The sequence below is a fragment of the Mycetomoellerius zeteki genome, unplaced genomic scaffold (genome assembly GCF_001594055.1).
Source record: "Mycetomoellerius zeteki isolate Tzet28-1 unplaced genomic scaffold, Tzet1.0 scaffold70, whole genome shotgun sequence".
NCBI classification, from domain to species: Eukaryota; Metazoa; Arthropoda; class Insecta; order Hymenoptera; family Formicidae; genus Mycetomoellerius; species Mycetomoellerius zeteki.
Genome location: NW_017257720.1, coordinates 741512 through 758566, shown reverse-complemented (window position 1 = coordinate 758566; position 17055 = coordinate 741512). Strand labels below are relative to the sequence as shown.

Sequence of the window (17055 nt, the reverse complement as noted above, 5' to 3'; positions counted from 1 at the left end):
TAATAATAAGCGTCCAAAACCTCAAGCTACAATTTCTAATGTTCATTTGCATACAAAACAGTGCCAAATAGAAAATATAATAAAAAATAGGTTAAGTGGTTAGGCATTTGACAACTTTCCCCTATATGTATATATATAATATATAGATAGATAATACATTCATTTTACATATATCTATGATTATATAATGAAAAACTTATATATGCAAAAGTATTTTATAATTTAAAATGTAAGGCAGATACCTTGCACTAATGTTTCCATGGTGTAAAGTGTATAGGTATTGCGTGTCCTGAGCGGCGATTCGGAATAGATTTTTTTGAGGCTGACAGGAGTTCGCGAAGGCCGCCAACGAAAGAGAAAAATCTAATAGACTATCGGAATCGAATTTGATCCCCTGTAAGAAACTAGCCCTTCTTCTTGCACGCGTTCGCGTTACGACACCATCGATACTGCCGCCCCATCGAGCCCGGAATGAAATCCAGTTCGCATTTGAATCAGTCGGTAACGCAATCCATTAGCCCCTAACAGCCAATACTTCGAGGACGCGCAGAAGGAAACGATCTCATGTAAGGGAAAAAGAAAGAGAAATAAAGTGCCATGGCGATGGCGCGACGGGAGCGTCGTAAATGATTAGTGTTGCCGATGAACGAATCCCATATAAAAAAGCGAAGATCTATAGCCTACCTATCTTTCCTTTGCCGATCCTGGCAAGCGCACGTCCTTCCTCCCTCTTCATAGAACTCTTTCGCGTAAGTAGGGTCATTTTGTTAGCGTCAAATTCTGAAAGCGGATCGCCCGATTTCTTTGCTGGAAGCGGCGAGCGCGAAACGCTGATCGGAATATTTCAATTACTTCAGGCTTTTCATTCAAATATATAATTTCTTTTTATCGCGTTAAACTTTCTTAAGTACATCCCCTCTCTCTTCTCTTTCAACTTTATTTCTTTACGGCTTGCATTTGATTAGCAGGTATCGCTCTTTTATTTAAAAAATGACACAATTAAAAAATATGATTTTTTTATTATTACCATAGATGAATCATATAAACATTATCCTAATAATCATTAAAAGTTACCTAACTTAAAAAAATTGTCAAAACATCACAACTTAAAAATGATGGTTTTTCAAACATAATCGTTAAAATTGTCACTCAAAAAGCGTAGTTTTTTTAAGGGTTGTGAAACAAAATAATACAAAATGACAATTGTGATCATGTTAAGAATATATTTTTTTGCCGATATTTATTTTATTAACACTAATTTTTTTGTCAAGTTAAAAAAGTATTTCCTCTTCTCTGAAAAATTTAACTTTTTTATAGTTATGTCACTTTTAAAGTAAAAGAACGACATATAAATGCTTTCAAATTTGTAAGATATATTTGAATAGTTTGAATATACATTATCTATATCGAATGATCGGAGTAAACGTGATGTAGATATTCAGCCGTCTGCGCATTTTATTAAATAACGGTGACACACGATTTCAATATAGATACAAAGTGAAACGTTCTCGATCCGAGGGTGGTTACCGACTCGTTTTCGTTGTCGTCGGCGTCGTTAAAGGGGCGTCTTCGCGCTATTCTCGCAATATCGTAGGTGCAAGTACGGTCGATGGTATTCCTATCTGTAAACGACTAGAGGCAGCGTTGTCGAGCGACGCCTCAGGCGCGACGAAGATATCGTGTTTAGAGCAAGATCCACGGCCACGATAAGCTAAGGTACAATGCTTTGAATACCCATCCAGCATCACGATAACATCTTAACGTTCTCTAAGAGTAAACGAAATTAAATTCGCTCGACTCTCCGCGAGCGCGCAGAAACACGCGCGACATTAGACTGAACTCTCACGCGCGAATCTACCATCTACCTGCCTAAGTTCCACGACTGGATGTGAAAACGCGTGTAACACAAGATCGATACGTTTCTTTCCCTTTCTCTTTCCGTATCGCTGAATTTCCCACCCTCCCATACGTCGTCTCGCCCTTCGTCCTTTGCTTCACTCCAACATTCTCTTTTGCGCCCTTACGATGAATGCGTTTCGTTTTTATCTTGCACATTTTCAAGTTTTATGTATTTTTAGCAAGTGGATTAAATACTTTCGGCGATCATGGATAAATAAAATACAAATATAATCTCAATTAAAAATTTTATAAGTTATGTGTGACTAAGATCTTCTTTAATGCTTTTGAAGAAATTATTCGATGTTTTCTTTTATGTTTAAATCACCTCAGATACGCATTTGACACGAAAATTAAATTAGAGGATAATTAAAAAATCTTTACTTGATTATAAGAAGTATGATCTTTCCGCAATTTTGACAATCTCTGCGTGAGAGAATTGTAAACAAAAAGGCGTTATTTTAAGGTATGCATTTGATTTTTCCATGAAGTCCCTAGTACTATGGACGCACTCTTCGGAGGGAATGACAATGGCGTCCCATGGGATAAAAAGCCTACCAGCTACGTAGAAAACTACCCCTCCTTGCCAGCGTCGTTATTGGCGTCGCGTCGTCTCGGTCCTTCTGATTGTTTCCTACGCGTTTCCTTCGCTTTCTCGATCCTCCTCAGTCTGGCATTCAGCATCCTGATCTCTAAACTCTCCTTGTGCCTTCAGTCAACTTTTTCCACCTCTCTAGACACGACCCAATAGGTGAGATGCGACTCAAAAAAATTTCTAAAATTCAATATTGTCGGCGTTTTGCATAATTCATGAAAATTGAGCCTGAGGCTTTTTGGTAGAATTCCCGCATGTATGCAGTATATGTACATATATCTTTGTATCTCAAAATCTTATCTTACATGACTCCTACAGGTACTTATAAGTACTTAACATGTATATTATTATTTTGTGCTTATTAATGTTATTTTTTTAAATTAATGATCAAAAGTATATGTATAAATTTCTCTCAGTAATTGTACTTTAATATAATATATTAAAATGTTACTTTGTATTTAATATTTTCAAGAAGTAAACGATTTTTTTATATTACATTTTAGATATGTTTACAAAAATAATTATAAAATATGATATAGAAGAGAAAACTTATTGCTTATCGTGATGGTATCTTTTCATTGTAAAAATGTATTACGGGAATGTCCTTTGACATTGCAGTAGGACAATAAAGTAGCCGCATATTTCGTGCAGTACACAATGCCGCGCGGGCCTACAGGTCGAGAAACACGTAGTCGGGAGTTTAATCTAGAGAAATGCTGAATAATAGAGGAGAGTGGAACGGGACTCGCGATTGGCTTATACAATATTCAGCCTTGCTTTCCAGCCAAGTTCGCGTTCTAATTAAGTTGCCGGCGTTGAAGAGCGTTAAGCACCTTGTCAACCGTTTAACTCTGGTCCCCTCTGTACTTGCAGATTCTTCCTCAAGTTCTTTCTCAAGTGTAACCAAAACTGCCTCAAGAACGCTGGCAATCCACGTGACATGAGACGCTTCCAGGTAAGTTATCCGTGCTCGCTCTGTTTATCAACCGTAAATATAAATTTGCACGATTAATGTTTAATGGAGTTAATTTTGTTTATATATTATACATTAAGAATTTTTGTCAAATTTTTAGAATTTAAAATATTTATAAAAAAAAAACGGATATACCCATATTAATCAGAATTTATGGATTCGTTCATATATACAAAAACAATCTCATTTTCATAATGTCATTTATCTGATTCACATAGCTCGATTTACGGCTCTATTTGAAGTACAGTTAATCGCTTTCGGCTTTCCACTCACTTGATTCGAAGACGTTCCAGGTCGTGTCGCAATGCTGAAATACACACTACGCGAGACACTTCTATCATTCAAGTCACGATTCGCGAAATTATAGGGGCGGACAGACGGAGACGAGAATGCCGAAATTCCGCCGCAACATCGCATGACGCCTACCGTCGTAGAGAGCATTGTTCTTCGCGTAAAATTTCCGTAAATTTGTAGAACTCTATTATTATTATTCCGTATATTTGATTAAAAATCAATAAAATTATTTCTATAAACGAATAAAAACGATAAGTCTGATTAGACGACTTCTTGACAATCGGCCAAAATTTTCATCAAACAGATATAATTTAAAAGTTGCCACAATTAATTCTCAAAGCATAATTCTTGCATTCACCTCCACATTCATTCACCTCTTATCCTTTACAACAACCAGTCTTGCTTACAAAAACTCTATACTATTGTACCCTTTCCATTCTATACTGCTAAAACAAAATTAAAAAATAATTAATCAACCCTACAAAGTAAAACAGGTATACCAAGTACATAAATGCATTCAAAAGTATACAAGAAAAATGAAAAAGCTTATATTTATTTAAAAAATGACTGTCAAAAAATGAATAGGAAATCAATACAATTGCCATGCAAGTCATGGTCAAAGACCTCAGCAGTTCGTCCTTTACGTGAATCATCTCTTTTCGTATTATTCGACTCTTTTAGTTTTCTTCTTTTTGTGCGTCGGCACAACGACAAATGGAATTAGAATACTCATCGTACTTTTGAATTTGTTTCTGAATTGCTTACTGCCGAAAGTTGCGAATTAAAATTTTAGTACAGTCAAAATCTCTCCCGCCATGGGGCAGTGTAGGTTATCGTCGTTTTACTCTGAGTTGGCGGTGGTGTTACTCGCCGAGTAATATCACCAGCACGCGAGAAAGTTGCAAAGTTGCGAAGGACAAAACTTTCGGGCATTTTCCAGCCGCTCGCTCGATTTTATAAACGTTCTTCCTGCTTTACCGCGAAAAATCTTTTCAACGCCCTGAAGCATGTGCGATGAACGACGTAAATACTTTAGCAAGTAATTTTGTTCAGCTTATTAAAAATCTCGTAAATAATTTATGTGTAAATATTTTATGTTAACTATAAGGAAAGTTAATCGTGTGTTTTAATATGACTATTCCTGTACTTACGCAATTATAACGTTGTCAAACGTCATATGTGCAAGTCACGAATTGCATGCCGTAGTATCTAGTGCAACAAATCGAGTTGTGCATGCTCGTTCACAGAAGACATGATGAACTTGGCTCGGTGTATGACGCGCATGAACGAGAGAAATGCAATATTATTCACAGTAGCATCTTTTGCGTACTTTTCTACGTTCGTTCTGTTAAATCAATCATAAACAGATATAAACGTAAATTTTACGAAGGTACATAATATTTTAAATTATTAATTTCCAACATTTGTTGAATTATACCGCGTTATAGACCTTCATGTTTCTCAAATACTTTGAAACCCATCGTTTAATAAAATTCCTGAAAATATTATAATATTCATGTTTTCAAATGTATAATAATAATATAAAATTTTGTTTGATACATAAATGAGATAAAGAATAATTTCTTTATTATTAGTTCATTACGTTATTTATTACATTTCTAATTGTCTTATTTTTAACATTAGGTATTCTTTAAAATCTTTGAAATGAAATCTAATTCTAAAGAGTGACAAAGAGTTGATAATTGATCCAAGGTTGACAAATAGTGGCTTAATCGTCAATTTTTAAGAATGAGATTTTATTCTTTAGAGTTAAACTCCACTCCAAAAATTTTAGAGAGTACCTGTCTTATATCATTTTTCATATCAGCAAATTTCCATTTTGCCTAACAGGTGGTCATATCTACGCAAGTGGGAGTGGAAGGACCATTACTAGCGGTCTCGGACAATATGTTCGTCCATAATAACAGTAAGCACGGACGCAGGGCGAAACGTTTGGACCCCAGTGATCCTAGTGAGTACAATAGTAAGTATATGATTCATAAATAGTATCAATTAATCAGTATTAAAGAGATAATTTATGCGGAACAGAGCATCGATATCGTCTGCATATTTAATCGCGAAACTGCATGAGCATTTACACGATAATTCGATTTGTTCGTAAACACCAATTGGCCCGCCGTTCAGTTTTTCGTTATTTAATTTTGCACTCAGTTGCTATATTCCCCAATAATAATTGCAGTCAGCCTTCGCCGTGCTAACAAAGCACTCGCAGAAAATATGATAATTAATTAACGGACGATAATTAAAAAGCCCGGTGCGCACATTAAACGCCCTCATTTATTCAACGCATCGATTTTTCACGGATGATATGATTCACACGCCGTAAGCTTTCAACGCTTGTCGATCAAAATCGACTTTCCGAGCTATTCACGTTCGAGGCATTGCTATTCGAATGCTCGCGGCGTGTTGTTTCTCTCGTGCGGCACCCTTCCAGCGAGGGATGGGGTCAGTTTTCTTCGAGATCGGCATAACGACTCGGGAGCCGTGGCGCAGCGGAATCGTAAGAGGGTTGCAGGAGGGCGCACCGGTAGAATGGGATATATGGAGTCATAGGGCAATTCAGCAAAGTTTGGCGTCGGCCGCGCATACAAACGGCTGATATCGCGCGGCCACCCCCTCGACTGCTCGCTCCTCTCGCGCAGGCTTCTTCCTTCGTCTTTTCTTCCTACCTATGCCAAGACAAGATGTAAATCAATGGGATGCGGGGAAACGAAGGATCCACGCTTCGTTCCGCGCTCCTTGTTCCTCCGTCTTATTTTCCTCCACTCTGCTCGCTCGAATTTCGCCCGAGTGCCTGTCCCCCTTCTTCTCACCACGGATTCCAAGGTTCTCGTCTCCACCCGCCACCACATCAGTTTCTTCTTTTTACCTGGTTGGCTGCGGAGCGCAAAGACATAGAAAGAAAGAGAGTGGAATTGGCCCGCTTCTCTCATCTCGATCTCTGCTTCTCTCATTCAGTTTCCTCCTCTGTCGTTCTCGCGCTCTCCTTCACCTCGTGGTTGCCGCGGTGCGTTGGTTTGTGAATGCTAAGTTTAAGCTATCTCGCGCCGCCCTCCTGGAGTCTCTGCGACGCCAATGAAGGTACCAACACATCCACTCTTTCGAAATCCCCCCCGCGAGCTATCCCCCGAAACGCCGAAACGAGCATACCAATGAGACAGGAAATGCGAGAGAAAGGGGAAGAACGTAGAACGCCGGTATCTCGTGGATTTTGCTGTCATTGTGAACGAATTCTCCCAGTTGCTATACAAATCAAATCTTGATTGTCCATGAAATTTGAAACGCTTGCTTACAATCTATCTTCTCCGACACGTCGTTTTACAACGCATTTCCTATTTGACAAAACATCGTTGCTAATTTCATTTTATGCTTTATGGGCTTTTACCTTCTTTTTTAAATTTAATTTATGACACGAGAGACAGACGATTGTAAATTTTGTAGAAACTTCAAACTCATTTCGTGTAACGGAAAATATGAGATACTGTTTCTGTTTATACCATATTAAAAAGTAATAAGTTAAAAATTTAATCATCGGAATTCGATGAAACGATATTGAAGAGTGTTCGCGGTTCCGACTAAATATAAGTGATACGATTATGCAACATCATTATATGCTTACGCCGAGATAAAACCCGATTTATCTGATAAATTTCTCGAGTCTTTACCACGGCGAATGAAGTTATCGCGCGATCTCACAGTGATCAAAGAGAATCGGGCCGAACGTGTCGGAGTACAACGGCTCTTCGACTTCGACGATAGTTCGGTGGCAAAAGAGGGGCGCGAGAGGGTTGGGAGTAACACCCCTTACCATTCAGTGGCGCGGAGGATTTTATTTATTCCGGGTTGGTACGCTTGTTCCTTGGCCTCCTCTACTGAATCCCTCTTTTCAACTTCTCTCTCTCTCTCTCTCTCTCTCTCTCTCTCTCTCCACCCTCACGGCGGCCCACACCGCGCCGCTCGACAATTCTCTACCAGGATGGTTGCCAACACGGCCGGTCTCTTTAACGACTTTCTCGTACATTGAACGCAATAAATACCAATGTCCCATTGAGGAATACCCATTTGCGTAGGGACCATACTTGCAACTCTTTAACGCTCCTGTTGTGATTGTCACTTGTTGACTTTATTTTTTATCCGATGAATAAAATTGTACACGGTGCACTCTTTCTGATTATTATACGTAGTACAATTTTATTACAGAAGTTTCATTATGAAATTTATATTCGAAGTATCTCATTGATTTCACGTAATGCAATAGTTATTTTATTATTAGTCTATGAAACCAAAAATAGTTAACCGTTAACTGTAAAGAAATATAGCCATTAATATTATTTAAAAAAATATTTTTAAATACGTCCAGATATACACAATGTTGCGATCTTTCAAACTGCCGAGATTTATCGATGTGACGGCACATAAGCACTCGAAGTGGAAAGTGTTTGAGCATCACTGAGAGCAATATACCATGATGTCAGCCACTCTGCCGTGGCTCCGCTTCGCCCAGGGTCGGTGCCGGGGGTGGCTTGGCTTCGCCGGGGTACAAAATGATATCATTGGGTTATAAATTCCAAGCAGAGACACCGTCGGCCCGATCGCCCCCTCCCTTTCCTTCTTGTTACAACCCTTCTCCGAGCTCTCCAACCCTCTTCCTCGTACTCTCTCTTTCTCTCATCGCATCATTCTCTTTCTGCCGTTCTCCTTCATAGTTTCTCTTTCATTTTCCGCCTCTTTCTCACTTTCACGAGTCTCACGACCTCGAAAACTTGCCTGCCACACCGGAAAATATATCTGCCACTCGGCCTCAACCGAATAAACAGAATATTCAGATAATTTTCCATATCCTATTTCTTCTCTCTCGTCAGTCGCAAGTTGTTTTCAAGAATACTACTTGATTTTATCTAATTCTCAACTTATAATTTTTTATTTTTTTATTCTTAATTTTTTTTAATATGAGAGGATTGATCGTTAATATATATTTTAAGATCGTTAATACTCAACGTAATTATGTCTTAAAGAAATTTTAGCGCCACGCATTTCATACAAATTATGAATCTAACTAAATACAATAAAATTAAATGTTGAAAATATAGTAGTATTTTTATGTTATGAATTTAGGTTTATATCCGCCAATACCTCTCCAAACACCGTGCATAAAAGCGATATCGCCTAATGAAGGTTGGACATCGGGTGGATCTACCGTCATAATCATTGGAGAAAATTTCTTTGACGGATTGCAAGTAGTTTTTGGATCAATGCTAGTTTGGAGCGAGGTCAGTAATTTACAATAATTCTGTCGTACACAATAATGTTAATTGTTGACTGAATATGTCTAATTTTACTATGGTAAATATAAAAATTATATTTGTTGTTTTTATTACAGTTTATCACTCCACACGCGATCAAGGTGCAGGCACCGGCGCGACAAATACCTGGAGTCGTTGACGTTACGTTACATTACAAAAGCAAGCAATTCTGTAAAGGAGCGCCTGGTAGATTTGTCTATGTTTGTAAGTACAAATAAAAAGGCCAGATACTTGCTTTTTGCAAAAAATCTACACGAATAATAATTGTCATGGAAAGATTACGATACTGCCCGATCACGCAATAACAGCAAACGAACTTTTGCTGAATTTTTCAGCGGTAAACGAACCTACGATCGACTACGGCTTCCAAAGGTTACAGAAACTTGTTCCGCGGCACCCCGGTGACCCTGAAAAGCTTCCGAAGGAGATAGTACTGAAGAGGGCGGCGGATCTAGCGGAAGCCATTTATAGTATGCCCAAGAGCGGAAACATGGGGATTGCGGGAGCACCCAGAAGTCCAGGTTCGGTGCATGCACCCGCACCCCCCACATCCAGTTCAGCAACAGCCTTTAATTCGTACACGGGGCAACTTGCAGTGACTGTGCAAGAAAATGGTAGCGCAGCAAAATGGACGGATGGTATGTACATGTTTCAATCGACAATACTTTTTTAAAATATCCTTTGAAAACAATCGTACTATTTTCATATTAAATAATATATATATTTATTATACAATTTATAATAGTAAAATACCTTACGATCTCTTCTCCATAGAGACTCGTACCAATCAAGACGCAGATGCTCCCTGAGTTAAATTTATTAGGCAACCACTCACGACTTGAAATACTGACGAGTTCGTCTGACGGGCAGGTTTCTATTTCTAGACGGTAGTTCCGTGACGACAGGAGCTGCTGCTGACGGTGGAGGCGGCGGCGGCGGTGGTGGCAGCGGTGGTAGCGTCGGAACCAACGTCGGTAGCGCCGATGCCTATAGACAAAGCAGCAGCGCAAGTCCACGTGGTGTCGTAACCGGCGGTGGTTATTGCGGTAGTTCAGCCAGCACACCACACAGTCACAGTACTAACGGAAGTTATTCTGTCGCCAATCCGTATACCGGCAGCCCAACTCTCTACACCTCACGTAAGTCTCCTCCTTCTCTCTTTCTCTACCCCTGCAGACGATCCCACGTCTGTACAGTGTCGCTGCAATATCCGCAAAATCCAAATTGTGCCGGGATGAAATACAACTTCTTACATTAGACGACTTTTACAATTCGAATAATCGTATAAAATCGATTAAAATGATAATAATGTAAATTAAATTGCAATGCGATAAAGAAAATGCTATGAATGTTCAATAATGCAATTTAGTGCTAAGATTCAACATTCGTAAAATTATTATCTTTGTTATACTTATATACGCTTTTAAACGTTATTAAAATACATAATATACTGTATACACTGGAAAAATGTTTCATCAATCAACATTTTGCTGTTACAACAAATATTTAGTTAAAATATACAAAAGTGCAGTTTTGTATAAACTAAGTTATTTAATTAGTATAAATAAATATTTTTGTTACAAAGCAAAAAAGGGCATTTTATAGAAATGACTAAATTCGTTGTTATATAATCAAAATATTTGGTTGCTATTAAAAAATGTCTTATCTAAACAGTTTTGCTGAAAGCATTGATTTTCGGCACAACTTGAAACGAAGAAACCTAACACTTATATACGTTCACATATCCAGCACGCATGACATTTTTTTCTATTTAATATTATCATTCGATGCACGCACTTATGATTTTCCTTTATGTGGAATTTTCGTTTTAGCGCACGAACAATACGGCATATTCTATACATCCGGGGACGGGAGTGCGTTCGCCCCCGTAGTACGACCACCGACCACCTCAGTCCCACCGCACTGGCCCACACAGCACCACCTCGCCACAGCCGCCCAGTAACCGCTAACCGTCCACCATCACCACCAACACCATCATCACCACCACCATCACCCTTCGCACTGTGATTAAAGAATTATGAGAGACGACATTTGAGAATGTACGTACACTTATTTACGACGCGATAGTAATCTCAATCTAATTATAGAAAATTGTCGTTTTTCAAGTTAAATTTAAATTGCTTTTTTCATAATATCTTTTCATGCTACAAAGCTCTTTATAACTCAATAAATGGTCAATATTGTAATTAGTAGCTTCAATTTCTTTAGCAAAAGTGACATATGTATTTTATAGCAAGAAAATTTTCTTAGAATAAAATTATAATGCTAATATCAAATATGATACGTGTACGTGTATATCACGCAGCAATCGAAAAATGATTAGTATATTTCCTTGCACATATTTTTTGAATTCCGCGGAACTTTAACATATATATTATCCACTCTCCTACCGTATTTATTCGCACGGATTATCATAAAGCTTCACGAATCCCCCGCCAATCACATACTTAACTCAAGAATTAAAAGCTTTAACTAAACAGAATTATTAAAACGTCGAATAAATGGATTTATATACAATAATCCTGTAAAAGAAATAAAATTAACATATTTTGCGATTATTTTTTATTGTTTTATAGAGAATTAACAATTATTTCTCTCTTCACTTCTTTCGTGAATGATTTTATTTAAAAAAAATAAATAAATCTTTTCTTTATTTAAATAATTTTATTATTATGAATATAAAATTATGCTTTTTGTCATTTATTTCTCATTTATTGATTGTGTCATTACAGCAATAATGCACTACTAATGTATAATCGACAGTGGGTATGTTGCAGGACTAGGAGAGGTGGTCGGATCACCGTTCAACATGAACCCATTTATGTTGCCCACCTGCAATCAAGGATACTCAGCCGCTGCCAGTCCGCTGCTTTCGTCAAATGGCAAATAGTGCTACGAGATGTAAGCTCCGATGAGAATGTCATGAACCATGACCTACGCGGAGATGTTGTACGAGCGAAATAGTATATGCGATCGCATCTGAATAATTATCCAGATGATTGCATAAATACTATCGGATAGTTATATCGCATATGTACATTGCCTTCGCGAATTCGAGTTACTTGCGGTTCTCTTTCTCTTTTGCTCCTTTTGTGATAAAAAGGAAAAAGGACCGCATGCGGCATTATCATTTTCGTCGGAGTTAAAGTCGACAATTTCGTATGAAATCAGGCAAATCAGTGCAAAAATCTAAGACAATTATCTTGCAACGATCATCAATGATCGCATTAGTTAAGAAACGATACATATCGAACAACGAGAAGGTGTTTTTTTTTTTTATAAATATAACAGCTCGGTCAAAAGATGGCTCAGATGATTATTAAAAAATATACTTGTGAAACAATGTTTTTTTTATTTTATTTTTGTTATAATAGTTGTAATATAATTTATATTTTATATTAAATTTTTGTATAAATAATAATTTTGATCAATTTGTAGCAATATTAGAACATATGGTTATAAATTTGAATGTGATTACAATTTACAGCATTTTTTGTTAAATTATTTCTTTATTATTTCATGTATAATTGAATTCGTTAATTATGATTTATCGATGTAAAAATTGCTCCGAAAATAATTATGATAAATTATAGAAGGTATATTTTTCTTGTTATTATTAATATAATAATGATACGATTGCTGTATTTGATACTGTTGACAAGCAACATTTATCAATTTTAATTTTGTATTTTAAACAAAATAAATTTAACGAATTAAGAGCCAATTGTATGAATCGAATGAGAAAGCTAAGATGGTATCAAATATTTTATATCATTCAAACAGAGGCTGATAAAGATCGAAAAAGAAACTGACACCACTCGACGGACATATCGCTTATTAATGAATAACAGATACCATAGTTTTAGAGAGCATTTTCGACTTCGAAATTTTAACTTCCTACCCCTACAATTTATGACTAACCAATATCGCCTCTAGTTAGCGTATGTGTAACGTAATTTGTAAAATACATTTGTAAATATTGTTATGATGTACAAAAAGAAAACTATTTCCAAGAATCCAACGAAATGACATTGTCACTCTAGAGTGAAAATTATTATACATAGGTGTAAATAAACGTAGGATGTACGTAGCACATCTGTATAATTGCGTTGGTGCCATCCAATTTTTTAACGTGATCCCAATCAGGAATGCACGAGTTTACGTCTCCATTCGTGGATGAGAAATTGAATTTGTTGCAATCCGTTCCATTCTTCGCTTTAAAGCCAAATCTAGATAAATGACCAGTATCTGGCAACAAAATCAGGTCAAAAACGTTAAAAAGTTGGACCGAACGCGATCTGTATAAAACGTATATAGTATATATAGTTGATTTGGATCGTTTGATAAGCCGGCCCAAAACAAATCTCATACAACTCACGAAAGTATACGAAGCATATACTGGATTGAAATTCCCAATTAGTCCAAACTTTTACAGCAGTTTTACGAGCGTAGATCGTATCGTTTGTCAAAACGAATACCGTTAAAAGTTATTATTATGAAGAGTTCCTTTTTGCATATCGAGAGACTTGGTATGTACTTTTCTTCTAGGAAGTGCATTCTTCGTCCCGGAGCCAAGCGCTCTGTGATCTTGTGATGTTGATTATATATATATAAATATATATATGTATATTGATTGTACCTTGGTTCAATCACGTCACGTCATCTTTTACGAGACGCGTTGTTCTTGTACGCACGCGAAGACACGGTACGCACACTCGCGCGTATAGACACACTCGTCAGTGTATATTGAAATAAATTAAACTTACTTTTTGAGAATTAAAAGTCTTGATGATAGAAAAATTTCCATGTTTTATTCTTTGCCCATATCATCTTTAATTTTAACAGTAGCAGCTGTGTGCAGCCTAATGTAAGTATTTTATTTTAATCTCACGTAAATATCGTACTGTATTGTCTACATTCTTTGAAACTAGGGAATTTATATGAGTAATTTTTTTCATCTAGAAATTATCATGACACATATTTTTAATTTTATGAAAAATTAAATATTTAAATTAAATAATGAAACTATACACAATATTTAAATCAGTGAAATATTGTAGCAAACAGCAATAGTATGTTATAAAATTATTTACTTATTATTAACAATTTCGTTATTATTAAAATTAATACAATTTTCTAATGATTATTGCACAAATAATAATAATATTATATTTCCTCGATAAGTATCATGTATATTAGAAGATAATTATTCAGTATCGTAAGATAAGAATCTCTTTGTGAAAGAAAGAACAGAAATTATTCTGCATAATATGTTGATCATCAAACCCAGCTGGGAACCTATTTATCCCAGGGAAAGAGAGAGAGAGAGCAGGTCGGGATCAACAAATAGCGAAACAGGATCTGAAGGACCACTCCAGAGCGATTAGTTCACATGGTGTCCCATTACATCCTGCCGCCAAACGCGGGCGTATATGATGCATGTATTGTAAGGCTGTTTGTGTTATTAGATTTAGATTGGCTGGCACGTGGCAGGGGTGGCGCGTGCCGCATTGCAAACGTTACAACGTGGGTACAATACGAAATCGTTTTTCTTCAAATACTGGTTTCTTTGGCTTCCCATAGAAGGGTATCGATTTTCACTTGCACACGACTAACACGCTATTACAATAACGCGCTAATTTCGCTAGTATATAATTTATCAAAAGAAAACATACACAAACTGTACATCTTCTAAAAGTTTGTATAGTAATTGCTCTTGTAAAAAAATTTCTCATATTATTTTATAATTATTTTTTATAATATCTTTTATAAAAATTCATCATATTTTAAATTTATTAAGATTTCTCAAAAAATATTAAACTTTTTTAGATTTTAGAAGTTTTCTTCAGAAATTATAGGAATCTTAGAAATCTTAGACATTTCAAAATTTATTAGGCTTTTTCAACAACACTTGTGAGAAGTGCTCCAATTTGTATAAAAAATCTGGGAAATTTTTTCTAGAAAATTATATAAAGTTAGACAGAAATTTTGAAATTTACATAAAATTTTAAAAAAATATATAAAAAATTCTTTAAAAAAATTTTTAATAGAAATATATGTATAGTCTGCGTAATTTTGGTTTCTCTATCATTAAAAATTAAAAAAGTAAGAAAATTAAATTCTATTGAAAATCTTTCAAGTTATAACTCTTGAAAGAATGAGAAATAAAATAGAGAAAATAAAAAGTAAAAGTAATAAAAAGTGTATAAAAAATTAAATAGAAATTAAGTTCCTGTACCGTATTATCAAATTTACGATAGCTGCGAGTGAAATAAAATTAAAAGTTTTTGCCATTACACTATTTAATAGTATTATTTATTAAATTAAAGTATATAACATCATTCAATTACTGCTGTTATTATAGAATAATAATAGTTATATCATCAATACTTAACAAAAATAATGGAAGCTTTCATTTTGGATAAGCGATAATCTTAATCCCTCGGTTGTTTTAACCTTTACCTTGAACAAAGAGATATAACGCCAACTTGCTGCGGTCAGCTTAAGTTTTTTGACATATGCTCTTACATAAAACCTAATATAATGCAAGCATGATCTAATTTGAATCTATAAAAAGAATAAAACATGCAATTTTACAAGAAACCTATATTTATTAGAGAAAAATGTAGGTATATCCATTTTTGAAGATTTCTTAAAGAGAAAAATATTAACGGAAAGTATTAACGGATATTTATTATTTTAAATCTTAAAAAACTCATTAAATAATATTACAATGTACATATCGCTCCCTTACTTCAAAAATGACACAACTCGAAAACGTAATTGTCGCGAGTTATTATAAATAAGGTAAACAATTATTATCCTCTATTGATCATTAAAAGTAAATTAATTCACTTTCATTGATTAATAATAGTTAATTTCGTAAAAAATCGTCCAATCTTTTTAAAGTGGTTCTTTAAATACTCGTGAAACAAAAATAATAAAAATGATATTTGATCGGGTTGTAAGAATAGGTATATTCTTTTTGTCAATATTATTTGATTAGTCAATAATTTTCTGTAAAGTAATAATTTTTTTCCTTTTCTAAAAAACTTAATTTTGTTTAGTTGTATTACCTTTGAAGTAAGGAAGCAGCATGTATAAAATAAAAATTGTATATAGTAAATCTTTTAAAGTATAAGAAGCTCCGATCTTTTTTAGTTGTCTATCTATAGTTATCGTTGCATCACCATGCGCTGTCTTTACCGTTATTATGTTATCGAGGAAGCTCGGGTTGCGTGTCAAAGGGGATGAACATTCGGGCAAGCTGGGATAAGAGCAATCCGGTGATCCACCCCTGACAGTTCATCGCGATAAGATCTACTCATGCAGCAAGTCGGCTCCATTCATATTCTGTTTGCTTTCTGGATCCTACGACGTCGCAAGCCCATTGTACTCTCAGTGATGCGAAAGAATATTATACCATCTGCTTATTACCAGTAATCTTCCTTCAATGGTATCGAATTTCCATGAGCTTGTCGGAATAGTGAATCTCGTCAACAAACGATCTGTTCGAAATGCATCTTACTCACTTTTTGAAACATGATTTACAAGATTTAGACATTCGATTTTGTGAAAATACTATGTGAAATCTATGAAAGCACGTACACTCTTTTAAAAAATATATAGAAAATATTTAAAGAGAAACCTTTTTCTTATAATCCTTTTATTTTATATTTTTTACATTATTAATAGAAATTTAAAAAATACATGCATAGTTTAATTGTCAAAAGAAAGAAGTGTAATATATATATTATATATATATACAGGGTGTTTCCAAATTAAATGGCAAAACTTCGGGAGCGTGTAGAGGAGTAAAAAACTAAGAAAAAAAGTCCTATAGACATATGCTTCTTTTTGCTTTGTTTCGCAGGAAATCACGAAAAAAGAAAAAAATATATTTAATTTATTATTTTAATTATTTTATTTATAAACTTTTTAATGAAGATTTT

General features: G+C 35.3%; 1 protein-coding gene across 3 annotated transcripts in view; it reads left to right on the top strand.

Annotated features, from left to right (window-relative positions):
• The window catches only part of kn (EBF transcription factor knot), an 88219-nt gene extending 76164 nt beyond the window's left edge, over positions 1–12055 (top strand). The window contains exons 7-14 of one of the 3 annotated variants that reach the window (XR_001936915.1): positions 3365–3446; positions 5610–5742; positions 8895–9049; positions 9160–9286; positions 9418–9720; positions 9967–10221; positions 10915–11142; positions 11881–11956. Coding sequence is in view for 1 of the 3 variants with exons in the window: in XM_018457995.1 (XP_018313497.1) it covers positions 3365–3446; positions 5610–5742; positions 8895–9049; positions 9160–9286; positions 9418–9720; positions 9967–10221; positions 11881–11993 (1168 nt within the window). In the remaining 2 variants the exon portion in view is untranslated. Of the gene's footprint in view, positions 1–3364; positions 3447–5609; positions 5743–8894; positions 9050–9159; positions 9287–9417; positions 9721–9966; positions 10222–10914; positions 11143–11866 lie in introns of all 3 variants that reach the window. The other 2 variants (XR_001936916.1, XM_018457995.1) reach the window with 2 other exon arrangements.
• Positions 12056–17055: the final 5000 nt, after the last annotated feature.